General features: G+C 41.7%; 1 protein-coding gene across 10 annotated transcripts in view; it reads right to left on the reverse strand.

Annotated features, from left to right (window-relative positions):
- eys (eyes shut homolog) overlaps nucleotides 1-13234 on the reverse strand; it is a 259849-nt gene that overhangs the window by 82846 nt on the left and 163769 nt on the right. For 9 of the 10 annotated variants that reach the window (XM_061690335.1, XM_061690334.1, XM_061690329.1 and 6 more), the window contains 3 exons: nucleotides 11771-11895; nucleotides 11150-11274; nucleotides 10023-10236 (listed from right to left, as the gene is read on the reverse strand). In XM_061690335.1, coding sequence (XP_061546319.1) covers nucleotides 10023-10236; nucleotides 11150-11274; nucleotides 11771-11895 — 464 coding nt within the window. The remainder of the gene's footprint in view (nucleotides 1-10022; nucleotides 10237-11149; nucleotides 11275-11770; nucleotides 11896-13234) is intronic. The other variant, XM_061690333.1, reaches the window with a different exon arrangement.

The raw sequence follows: 13234 nt of genomic DNA on the forward strand, positions 1-13234 counted from the left end.
TAAATTCCGCAGAGATCCACTAATGATCCCTGACTAGAGAAATCATACTTTTCACGCACTTCCACCACAGAAAGGCAGATGCTCTGGGTGATCTTATAGAACATCACCTTGACAAACATCATGGAACAGCTTCCATGTCTAGCTGAGAAGATGCGAGACAGACTTGCACTTCCTATTTGTATTCCTCTGAGTCACTTGCCACAGCTTTGTTGCGGCATAAAAGGTAACCGTAACCTGTATCCATCAAATAACCTTGGCAACAGAAATAGAATACAGCTGAAAGACAGAGTAAGAGATAATGCACAAAACTTGAGCAAGGAAGGATGAGTAGATTGCTTTTATATGAAAAGAACTGTAAAGAATTCTCCAAATTCCACCTTTATGCTCACTGTTGAGGCAAACGGAAAATCATTTTATTCGCTGGGAAAGCTGTGAAGCATGCAGATGGCACAATAACAGGAGAGAAAACCTGAATGTAGTCATGCACTTTTATTACATGCCGAGTTTTATAGCGGAATAACTTGTCTTGTATCAGCCGTGAGAATAGGATATTATGGGACGCTCCTGTTAAAGTATCCCTACCCGCAAGCTTATTGGGCGTAGTGACGCAGACCAACTTAAGCGACAGGCACGGACTTGTATTAGGGGTGCTCATGCTCACCATACAGTAGTTCTCATTTGAAAGTAACGGTGCAATCTGTTACTGTGAAGTCAAAGCAGGGAGTGTGTTAAAATGAAAAGCATATGTGGATGCACCTGTCCCATGCTCTATCTATTCTTATGTGGGGAGAAGGGGAAAATAAAATAGAAAAAAAGAAAACATTCCTTACACTAGAGAAATCAGCTGAGCTCCTTTTAAGTTGTTGCCATGATTAATTGAGCAAGCACAAGTGAGACCTCTATCAATATTTGTTACACGTCAAGTCCTACTAGGCTGGCAAGCACTTTTGATCTGACAGCTTGATCCTCAGGGTATTTGGCAAGCAAGTTTACCTAAATACCCTATTTGGACTGGAAAGCTATAGGACCAATACCCTGCGGAAAAATCGTTGACAAAAAAGAGGAGCATACGTACTGTGATCTGTGAATTAATGAGGATAAACCAACACCGCAAAAATGCAGCGCTGTGTTCTTCACCTCTGACAATACGAGTTGCCAATGCTGATGATGTAAAATTACCCCTCAGAGACTAAGCTTTTCATTCATTTTAAAGTATGTTTAGTCTGATGTAGTCTTTGATGCAGTATGAGACTACTGCAAGAAGGCACTCTCGTGCCTCATTAACAGCTAGCTCCAGGTTTTGTTTATTTAGTTTTCTTATATTTGTATACATTCACTAGTCACAACAGTAGGAACACCTTCATGTTCTACAAGAGAATAACCCCCAGTTTTGAGAGACATTATTAATACAACAATAATGTTTTTTTTGTGGTTTTAAAACTGCTATGCACATAGTCAATACGTTTTAAATATTTATAGTCAAGTTACTTTGTCTAGCCCTTAATTACAAACGAGTCTCAAAGGGCTTCACAGGCCCACAGTTGGCAATGATTGATGACATCCCCTAATCCAGGGGTCTCAAAATCACTTTTGTCACAGGCCACATCGTAGTTATGGTTTCTCTCAGAGGATCATATGACTGTAAACCCATATAAATGTATGATCATCACATATTATTACATATAAACAAAAAATGTATGGATTTCTACTTTAGAAATTACAAGCCAGTAAAAAGTTGTTTGTTCAACTATTACTCAGTTTATTTTGAATGGAGGATTAACAACAAAAAAATGCTTGTATTAAAAGTGAAGACAATATGCAATTTCGGTATTTTAGTAAGAAACAGACGGAACGGTGGACGACTGGTTAGAGCGTCTGTTGTTAAGAACCAGTGACCTATGGAGCAGCAAACTCACTGAGAACTCACTTAGTAGCACAAGCCGACGGGGTAGCAGTGGAGGCAGTGTGAGCCGAGGCGGAGGTGTGGCTAATTGGCTGGATTGGCTAGCGACCGTTAAGGATATTTTGACCAAAATTCTTCCAAAAATAGTAAAAATAATATCCACAGAGAATTACCATATGATCGTCAGCACTTACGATTCACTTACTACTGTGTATTTTATCACCGACTACCCAAGCATTTACGAGCCTCCGAATGCTATCCAGCGAGGCCTATGGAGCCACAGATTTGCTTAGCAGCACAAGAATACAAGAGCAAGCGGAGGTGGCGTGTCCAAGTGTTTTTACCGTTAGTGATCAAATTATATGAAAATGACTCTAAAGACCCTATAGACCAAGGAAAAAGAAGAAGAAGAATCTTTCATTGTCGTGAACACATGGACACAAAATGTTTCTTCTGCATTTAACCCATCACACTTATGGACACAGAAAACACACACAGTTTGTGACACACAGTGGCGCATGGGGTTACTTAAGCGTCCGGGAAGCAGCTGTGATGGTCATTTAAAGAACCATATGCAATAACAGCAGTAACAACAACACATGGCGATTTTTTTTTTCCCTCATCACGTCTGGGTCTCTCACATTCAAGACAAAACAAGATGTATAAAATCTCTACCAGGCTTTAGATGTATGTACATAGTATGAGCTTCCATCATATGAAGTCATTGTAATTTGTTTTGCTTCATTGTTCATTACCTCTAATTTGACTTGCGGAAAAGATTTAACATAGAATTTTCTCTCCCTGATGATGTGCATATTTTGTTCATCTCTTGAGTTCAAAATTTTTGATCGATAGTAAGGCACTGATGAAATACAGTATTAGTTAGTTTTTTTGGTTTTTTTGTCCACAACAGCATTACTCTCTTTCGTATTCAATCCATCCATCCATTTTCTGAGCCGCTTATCCTCACTCGGGTCGCGAGCGTGCTGGTGCCTATCCCAGCTATCTTCGGCGAGAGGCAGGAGGCGGGGTACACTCTGAACTGGTTGCCAGCCAATCGCAGGGCACATTGCCAGCCAATGGCAGGGCACATACAAACAGACAACCATTCGCACTCACAATCACAGTCACAGTCACAGTCACACCTACGGCAATTTAGAGTATCCAATTTATGCATGTTTTTTGGGATGTGGGAGGAAACCGGAGTTCCCGGAGAAAACCCACGCAGGCACGGGGAGAACATGCAAACTCCACACAGGCGGGGCCGGTGATTGAACCCGGGTCCTCAGAACTGTAAGGCTGACGCTCTAACCAGTCGGCCAACGTGCCGTTCTTTCGTATTCAATGAGTGTTATATTTTCATGGCCATATGGGAGAATTGCAGTGTACGTAGGGACATAAACTTTAGCCTGTGCATTAATCTGGCCCCTGCATATATTAGATATGATTATATAGTGCCGAAGTATCTAATGGAGAGCGTACATCCATTTTGCATACGGGTTGTACTCATCAGGGTTGCGGGTGAGCTAGAGCCTATCCAGGCTGATTTGGTTGAGAGGCAGGAGTTCAACTTGGTCTGGTCGCCAGCCTATCACTGGGCACATAAAGACAATCAATCATACACACTCCCATTCACACATATGGACAATTTCAAGTCAACCTAACATGTTTTTGAAATGTGGGAGGAAGAAGACAGAGTCAAAACAATAGTTTAGTTTGCATGTTCTCCTATGAGGAGAACATGCAAACTCCCTACTGGAAGGATGGAGCTGAGATTCGAACCCTCAACCTTAGAATTGTGGCAGACGTCTTAACCACTAGGTCACAATACTGCTGAAAAGCATACTTTTTTGAAAACTTGCTAATGCAAACTATGAGCGCGGTTATATTTACAGGTTTAAAGCACAATGGATAATGTATTGCTGACCATGGAGTTTATCTCGACTGTCGGCCTTTTCTTCTTTTAAAAGAATAAAAGGTTTTCTCAGTGGAAATATAAATCTTTCTGAGTCAGCCTAAATGCATCCTGTCCTAATAACCATCCATATAGAAGGTGAAAGAATTGATATGTCACATATTCATGTAAGTCATGAAGGTGGAGTATGCGACGTGTCAGTGAGTGAATGTCAGACAGGTTAAAACGCAAGCGATTCCACTGTGAAAAAAACAAAACATCCAGTATAAGTTTAGTAAGATGTGAGCTTGAGATACATTTTTACAAGGCTAGACCTTGCCTGATGACTTTTAATTGATATTGACTTTATGTGCCATTTATTTTAAAAACCCAGGGTGCAAGTCTTGTTTCATCCCTGATTTACTGCGGGAAACCATTCTTGGACTCTTGCAATTTCTGAGCCTTGAGGGAAGGTAAAAGGGCATTCTTTTACCTCCAACATTTGCAGAAACAAAATCTCTTGTTCAGAAGAAGCCTGCCGGAAAACTGCATCCTTATTGTAACAGTTCTTTTTTCTTTGTAATTCTATTCTTGGACTTCATCCATCCATTTTCTGAGCCGCTTCTCCTCACTAGGGTCACGGGCGTGCTGGAGCCTATCCCAGCTGTTATCGGGCAGGAGGCGGGGTACACCCTGAACTGGTTGCCAGCCAATCGCAGGGCACATAGAAACAAACAACCATTCGCACTCACAGTCATCCCTACGGGCAATTTAGAGTCTCCAATTAATGCATGTTTTTGGGATGTGGGAGGAAACCGGAGTGCCCGGAGAAAACCCACGCAGGCACGGGGAGAACATGCAAACTCCAGACAGGCGGGGCCGGGGATTGAACCCGGGTCCTCAGACCTGTGAGGCTGACGCTCTAACGAGTCGGCCACCGTGCCGCTCTTGGACTTCACACCTGTCTATTTATATTTTTATTGAATGGATTTAAATAAGGCAGCACTGGTTGGCACGTCTGCCTCGCAGTTCTGAGGCCTCTGTGGAGTTTGCATGTTCTCCCTGTGCCTGCATGGGTTTTCTCCGGGCACTCTGGTTTCCTCCCACATCCCAAAAACATGCGTGGTAGGTTGATTGAAGACTCTAAATTGCCCATAGGTGTGAATGTGAGCGCGAATGGTTATTTATTTATATGTGCCCTGCGATTGGCTGGCGACCAGTTCAGGGTGTACCCCGCCTCTCGCCCGAAGATAGCTGGATATGTTCCAGCACGCCCGCGACCCTAGTGAGGAGAAGCGGAACAGAAAATGGATGGGTGGATGGATTTAAATAATAAATATTACTCATAATTCAGAGGAGTTCCTTCAGGCTGTCCGTCATTCAAAGTAATTCAAAGGCAAGCGTAACCGTGACTCACTGGCAAAGTTGTGAATGAAAACAAAAAACAATTTTAAATGCAAACAAAATGCAATATTATAGTGAAGGTTCTACAATAAACGCATTTCCAGACAGAGGGAACGGAAGTATTTGAAATACATGGAAGATGAAAAATATATATTGTTGAAAAGAAAAAAGAACCATGAACAATACTGTATGCTTGTTATTTTTGCTTGTCGTATAGAGTTATGTAGACCTGCATTGAAATTAATTTTCTTTTTCTTGCTGCGATTTTCGACTTGTCCCATCAAGGGTCGCCACAACAAGTCACTCATATGATTTGTTTGGCATAATTTTTTTTACCTTGGATGCCCTTCCTGATGCAACCCACCTATTTTATTCTATCCATGCAGCAGCCCTTCCTGACGGAATTCACCCATTTTTATCAGGGCACTGGCCCGAAATTGAAACCCCACCATCAAAATGAAGGGCACCAATATGTACCACTACACTACTAGTGCGTTCTAAGTAGTTAAATCACCAAAATGTTAGAAACATTGGCAGGGACGTTCTAGAGCATTGGAACTACAACTCCATAATAAATATATTGTTGAATTAAAACATCTGTAACCAATCAATCAGAGAATAATAGTCTTCATAAAAGTGGGATGCTTGCTACCGCTCTTGTGTTGGATCTTCTAACTGTCATTTTGTGCAGCTGTACAAGGAAGAAGAAAGTCAGCGTGCCTTAACGGCAGTCAGCTTCCCTGTATTGGCCTTTGAGATCCCCATTATCTCTCAAACTGCGGAGTGCAGCACTGTGTGCACAGTGATGGTACCAAAGGAAAAGGACGATATTGGTCTGAAAAATAAGGTTTGCTGTGTTCAAGAGTGTGAATCCAAGTCACTGTATCTGTTTAAATTCCTTTTGACGTGTGCGTTTCTTTTGTCTTCCAAACACATTGTGAAGCAGACTGCGGTTAAGGAAACATAATCTGAGTCTATTTCAAGCAGCACCGAGGGCACTGCTTTCTTTTAGATTGTGACCTAGTTAGATAAACCAGCAGATTTCCATATCCTTAAACCTTAAAACTAATTCACTATCATTATGAAGTTGTCTGTATAGGAGATCTTATGAATGCTCGTCTTTCTAGACTCAACACATGTAACCTCTGTACTAACCGTACCTCACCGAGGCCCAAGAATGGATCAGGTGCAGCTGGGAAGACTCCATTATGTTTGGCCAAGAGTGAATTTCAATGTGTCACACTGAATTGGTTCAAGTTCGCCTTGTGTTCAATACGTCTGTTTAACTGCTCTGGTGCTTTGTTGAACAGTTTCAAAGCTAAGGCAGACCTCATCCGTCAAGAAGAAACAATCTGCCTCCTCTCTCTCTCAGAGTGCAGTTCAAGACGACCTTCCGCTTTCAAGTTTTCTAATCATCTTAACACGAGATCCTTCCACTCATTATCAGAATCAGAATCATTTTTATTTGCCAAGTATGTAAAAAACACAAATAATTTGTCTCCGGTAGTTGGAGCCGCTCTCGTACGACTACAGACAGCCATTATGACAAAAAATACTTTTGAGACAAAAAAAACATAAAAACACACTATGAAGAGTCAGTGAGCAATGAAAGGTTACCAGTAACGTGGTAATGCTGATACAATGACGATTGTGCAAATGATGCAGAGTCCTCTAGCAATTGAGAGCAGTTTGAATCGACTAAAAGAGCAATAATCTGGTACAGTGACAATTGTGTCTTCAAGAAATTTAAACAGTTTAAAGTGATTAGTAATGCAATAGTCTGGGACAGAGACAATTGTGCAAATAGATTTTGCGTGCTCTTGTCTTAGTTCTGGCAGCGTGCAAGTCCTCAAGGGTTTGCAGGGGGGTACCGAGAATTTTTTCAGCAGTTTTGATTGTCCGTTGTAGTCGGAGTTTGTCCTTTTTTTATGGCAGCACGAAACCAGACTGTGATGAATGAATACAGGACTGATCTGATGACTGCTGTGTAGAACTGCCTCAACAGCTCCTGTGACAGGCTGTGCTTCCTCAGAAGCCACAGGAAGTACATCCTTTGCTGGGCCTTTTTGAGGATGGAGTTGATATTGGTCTCCCACTTCAGGTCCTGAGAGACTAATTTTCAGGAACCTGAAGGTCTCGATGGTTGACACAGTGCAGATGGACAGTGTAAGGGGCAGCTGTGTTGAAGGATGGTTCCTTAAGTCCACAATCATCTCTACAGTCTTGAGCATGTTCAGCTCCAGGTTGTATTGGCCACAGCACCGCTCCAGCCATTAAAATTCCTGTCGATACGCAGACTCGTCACCGTCTTTGAAGAGGCCGATGACTGCGGTGTCGTTTTCAAACTTCAGGAGCTTGACAGCCGGGTGTGTTGAAGTGGAGTTGTTCATGAAGAGAGAGAAGTGCAGCTGAGAGAGGACACAAGCTTGGGGCACCATGGTGCTGATGGTGCGTGTGGATAGGGTGGTGTCCTCCAGCCTCATATGCTGAGTCCTGCCCATCAGGAAGTTGCAAATCCACTAGCAGATGGCAGGCGAGACACTGAGCTGGAAAAGCTTGCAGGAGAGGAGTTTGCGGATGATGGTGTTGAACGCAGAGCTGAAGTCCACAAACAGGATCCTCGCTTATGTCCCCGCGCCGTCGAAGTGTTCTACGATGAAGTGCAGTCCCATGTTGACTGTGTCATTCAAATACCTGTTTGCTTGGTAGACAAACTGCAGGGGGTCCAGCAGAGGCCCTGTGATGCTCTTGAGGTGGTGTTCAAAGGATTTCATGACCACAGATGTCATTCAGACCCGAGATTGCAGGTTTCTTGGGGTCTGGGATGATGGTGGAGCGTTTGAAACAGGATGGTACTTCACACAGTTCCAGAGATCTATTGAAGATCTGTGTGAAGACTGGAGCGAGCTGGTCCGCACAGACTTTGAGGCAGGATGGGGACACAAGGTCTGGGCCCACCGCCTTGTTGATCTTTTGTTGTTTAAAGATAGATCTCACATCCTGTTCATGGATGGTCAACGCAGAAGTCAGAGGTGTGATGGTGGTCGGCGGTGCGACTGGGTGGGTGTGGGTTCTGAAAGTGTCCTTTTCAAATCTGCAGTCGAAGGTGTTCAAGTCGTCAGGCAGTTCTTTATTGTTCTCCACTTGGGGGGATGGTTGCTTGCAGCTGGTTAGCGATTGTAAACCACGCCAGACCGACTTAGAATTGTTAGCAGTAAACTGTTTTTCCAACTTTTCTGCAGTTTCTCTTTGCGATGTTAATTTATTTTGTCATCTGGTTTCTAGCCCATGTGTACAGGGCTCTGTCCCCACTTTGATATGCTTCCTCTTTAGCCTGCCAAAGTTGCTGAGGTTTGGCAGTGAACAATGAATTGTTGTTACTGAACATGCGAAAAGTCTTTGTTGGTAAACACACATCTGCACAGAAACTGATAAAGGATGTGACACTGTCTGTATATTCATCCAGGCTGTCAGTTGAAGTTTTAAAGACACTCCAATCTGTGCAGTCTAAACAGTCTTGAAGTTCCATCTTTGCTTCATTGGTCCACTTCACTGTTTTCACCACAGGCTTCGCACATTATGTTTGTGCCTATATGTTGGTTTTAAGTGAATTAAAGTTCCCCTATGTACCACACCTAATGGTGATGGGGGCTTGACGGTGGGGTTGGGCGTGGGGGGTTGTAGAGGGTGGTTTAGAAATGTTCCTCCCGTTACAGTATTTCTCCGAACAAATTCATCCATCGACAGGGAAGGGGTTGGATTTGGAGCATTTGGATGCCCAACAAAACCAGTTTGCCCCCCCACCCTTATACTTTAGCTGACCACCCCACGCTCATAAACGTTCCATCAAACAACCTCCCATTATGTTTATTTCTATCAGCTGTTTGTGTGAAAGCTAGAAAACCATACAGTAGGTACGTAAATACACCAAGTACATGTGCACTCACTCAAAACTATATTAGGCACCTGTTAATCTAAAGAGATCTTATTCAGGAAATCGATCAAAACTTGTGTCTATGGGAGTTAATTTTGCTCAGTTTTGATTGACCCCAAAAGAGGATAATATTAATATATGGTAAGATTCCTCAGTTATTTCGTGTTGGTAGTTGTAAAATCACATTACTGATGCTATTACTTACCAAGATGATGACTTTGTTGATTTTAGGGCCCGTGTCGAATACGAGGGGTAGAGATAGATGTACATTTCACTAATATAAACTAAACCATCATATAATCATTATCCTATTATAGTCTAATAGCACACTGTAATCTTATTAAGACAGCAACAACATTAACTAAATCAACATCTTTTAATTTGAATAAGGGTATTTTTCTAGCAGCATCGATTGAGGATTTGATTGTAGGTAAAATGTGTCTAGACTTCTCAGGTGGCAAGGGGTACGCCGGTTCAATACAAGTCTATGGCCCTAGGCTCTTTGAATAAAAAAAAAATAAAAAATAGGAATGACATTTTATTGGGAAATACTCCACTCATTCTACAGTGACCAAGAATAGTTAATGGAAAGGATGTGGAAATAATTGATTTGTTTAGAATCCTCTGTGTTGTGGCTGACAATTTGCAGAACACCTGGTTCCTCATTTTCAATGTTTGTTCTTTGCAGCTGCACAAATAAATAAATAAATATCCATAAGACAGTGCATCAAGCCAAGCGTCACATGAATCTGGAAGACAGTGAGCAAAAATAGTGATGCAAGCTTTCATAAATATGAGTCTGGAATTAAACCTTTCAATCTGTAAAGCAGCATAAGGACACTGCAGCAGTTGTGTGCCTATAGGACACGAGGACTGTGGTTTTGTACCTGTGGATTGCTCAGCTCTCGGCGATGGGCGAAGTGTTGGTGTTTTCACACGTGGTGTAAAGCCGCGAGTGATGTTCTTGAGTGCGGTCTCCAAGGGAACAGCATCCGTTGCAGGAGGGAGGCAGGTGACCTTGTTGATGCCATCTACACAGGAATATGCTTCTGGACATGGATTTAAGAGGCAATCATCATAGTTGTGCTCACAGTTCCTCCCCTGTGTACACAGAATAAACAGCCTGTAGACGTGAGTGTGAAATGAAACACTAACCGTACATAATATTAGCAGTATGAAAAATAAAGTTCACGTCAAAGAAGTAATATTGACTTATGTGCATTTATGCAAATGTAGGCTTATACATGAATAGTAATTTAATGAGGTTAAGTTGTTAGTGCCGTTTATTTGTTTGTAAGCATAGTTACACAACAACTACTGCATCAATTTTGAATGAACCTTTGTGGAGGGGTGGGGCTAAATAGGTTTAACCGTTCATAGGCCATTCAATGGAAATCTTGGAAATTCACATTTTAAACCCTCATGATAAACTTTAGAATTTAGAGATTACCATATGTGAATTTGGAATGTGAGATGCATAGTACCTGGGAAAAATCAAAGTAGGCACAGGTAGAATATGCAAACTCCATACAGAATAAGTACCTCTCTATAGAAAGGCCCAGATCTTTTGACTGTGAGGCAGACCCACTAACTACATGCCCCACCGCCCCGCCCTCATTAATTTCATTATAATTTTTTTCATCATTACCATGAGAACATTACATTAGAAATGACATGATAATACTGCCAATAGAGAAGTATATTTCGATTTCAGTTACAATATGTTTATTAGTTTCAGAATATATCAGTCTTGATGACAAATTTACCATGGCTATGTTCACACTGCATAGCCCATGACTTAATTTGGTTCTGATCCAAATCAGTCTGGTCCACCCAAGCCAGACATTTGAACTCATTGCCAATGCAGTACTGCATCAGTATTTAATCACACAATGAAGTAATGCTATCGCTTCATAATACGGATGATTGTCAAGGAAGTTGAGTGTTCTGGAGGATAATGGTTATTTTAAAAATAATAATAATGGAGAGGCAGAAACAGGTGGGGGAGCCTCACCACAAATCCAGGACGACAGAAACAGGTGTAGCCGTAGCCCGGATCACTCTGAACGCATATCCCCTGGTTGCAGGGCTGTGGAAGGCACTCATTAATGTCATCTTCACAGTGAAGGCCTGTCCAACCTGCCAGGAACAAAAGCCCACAGAGTGCACTGGTGAGCCCTGGCTCTCCCACTTCCACCCTCTGAAGTGAATATCAATCAGATGCTGCCGCATTGATTTTCTTCTTTTTGGGTTCACACTTATGCACAGAGAAGAAAGGGCTTTCACTAAGAGTATGAGCAATGCACAAATTTTAATGAGGCACAACAGTATCATCTATTTATCACTTTATTTTCGTACAGTATGACTAAATCGTTCCCCAGAGAAAGGCAGAAGACCATTGGAAGGTTCAGAAGAACAGAAGCTAAACAAGCATGATTGTAAACCTTTCATTTCGCCTTAAGTGGCTCTTTAGGTATTATAATGCTTTACATACGCCAAAGTACACTATGGGAAAATGGGGCACAGTAAGACGATGCAGCCTTTTGATGAGTAACAAAGGATTTATATAACAGACGGAATGGCCTCGTCGGCTTGATATCACCTGACAAACCTCCACAATGTGTGAGTGACTTACCTGACCCACAATGGCAGATGTAGCGATTAATAAGATCTTGGCAAATTGCACTGTTGTGGCAGGGAGATGAGCCACATTCGTTAACTTCCACTTCACATAAATCCCCCATGAAACCTGCTGGACAGCTAAGAAAACATATCATGTTCTTAAACCTGGGAGGCTGTCATTTTCTTCTCCTGTCATGGATGTAAACAAAAGATGCTTCATTATTTATTGGAGAGCCTGTTGGCTGGCGTCTTTTTTTTATTCATCAGGGCTTATTAATAAGATTAGTTTCTAACTGTTATAGGAAGATACCTTACAGGATTTATCCCTCTAGCAATATATCTGTTTATCTAGTTATGGATGACTATCCATCTGTCCACCCCGTTAAAAAGCTACATTCGTCCAAGTTCACAGGAACTTGTTTTTGTTTTGAGTTTATTTTCTATAGTACCGAATGACAGTCATTAAATTTTGTCTGCTGGATTCAAGTTGCAATATTTTTCTGAGGTACTTTATGATGCATCAAAAACCATATTACTTTATTAACATCCAACTGTATGACCTCCTGAAGAATCTAACCATACAGTGATGTATTTTCTAATCAGTGATGTATTTTCTGCTGCGAAAATTTTTTTTTTGCACTTGTGTTCTAAAAAAAATAAAAGTGCAAAAAAAAAAAAAAAAAAACACAAGCACAATATTACGACTTGAATCCAGCAGACTAAATTTAATGACCGTCATTCTGTAGTATAGAAAAAAAATCTAAACAAAAAAACAAACAAACAAAAAAACATGCTAATGCTAACTTTTTATTTTTAAATGTTTTTAATCATTTTTTTTTTTTTTGCACTTGTGTTCTGTAGTGGGCAGCACGGTGGGCGACTGGTTAGCACATCTGCCTCACAGTTCTGAGGACTGGTGTTCAAATCCCGGCCTTGTCTGTGTGGAGTTTGCATGTTCTCCCCGTGCCTGCGTGGGTTTTCTCTGGGTACTCCGGTTTCCTCCCACATCCCCAAAACATGCGTGGTAGGTTGATTGAAGACTCTAAATTGCCCGTGAGTGCAAATGGGTGTTTGTTTATATGTGCCATCCGATTGGCTGGCGACCAGTTCAGGGTGTACCCCGCCTCTCGCCGAAAGATAGCTGGGATAGGCACCAGCACGCCCGCGACCCTAGTGAGTATAAGCGGTACAGAAAATGGATGGATGGAAGTTCTAAAATGAGCTGTGTGAGGTATTTTTGATTTCATTATGCACTAAAGCAACAACAGCAAATAAGCAAGTTTTACCATGCATAACCTCAGAGCAAACCACAACTGCACAACAGAATGCTTTTGAAGCTATTTGTTAGATATGCATCACTTCAAGTGCAGATAAAACAGCAATCTCTTTTTTTGACTAAGAAACAACATTGCATGATTGAATTTAATTGTCTGTTACTTTGAAAGAAAACCCCAAATATTCAAATGGGAACTATGAA

The sequence above is a fragment of the Phycodurus eques genome, chromosome 11 (genome assembly GCF_024500275.1).
Source record: "Phycodurus eques isolate BA_2022a chromosome 11, UOR_Pequ_1.1, whole genome shotgun sequence".
Classification (NCBI taxonomy): Eukaryota; Metazoa; Chordata; class Actinopteri; order Syngnathiformes; family Syngnathidae; genus Phycodurus; species Phycodurus eques.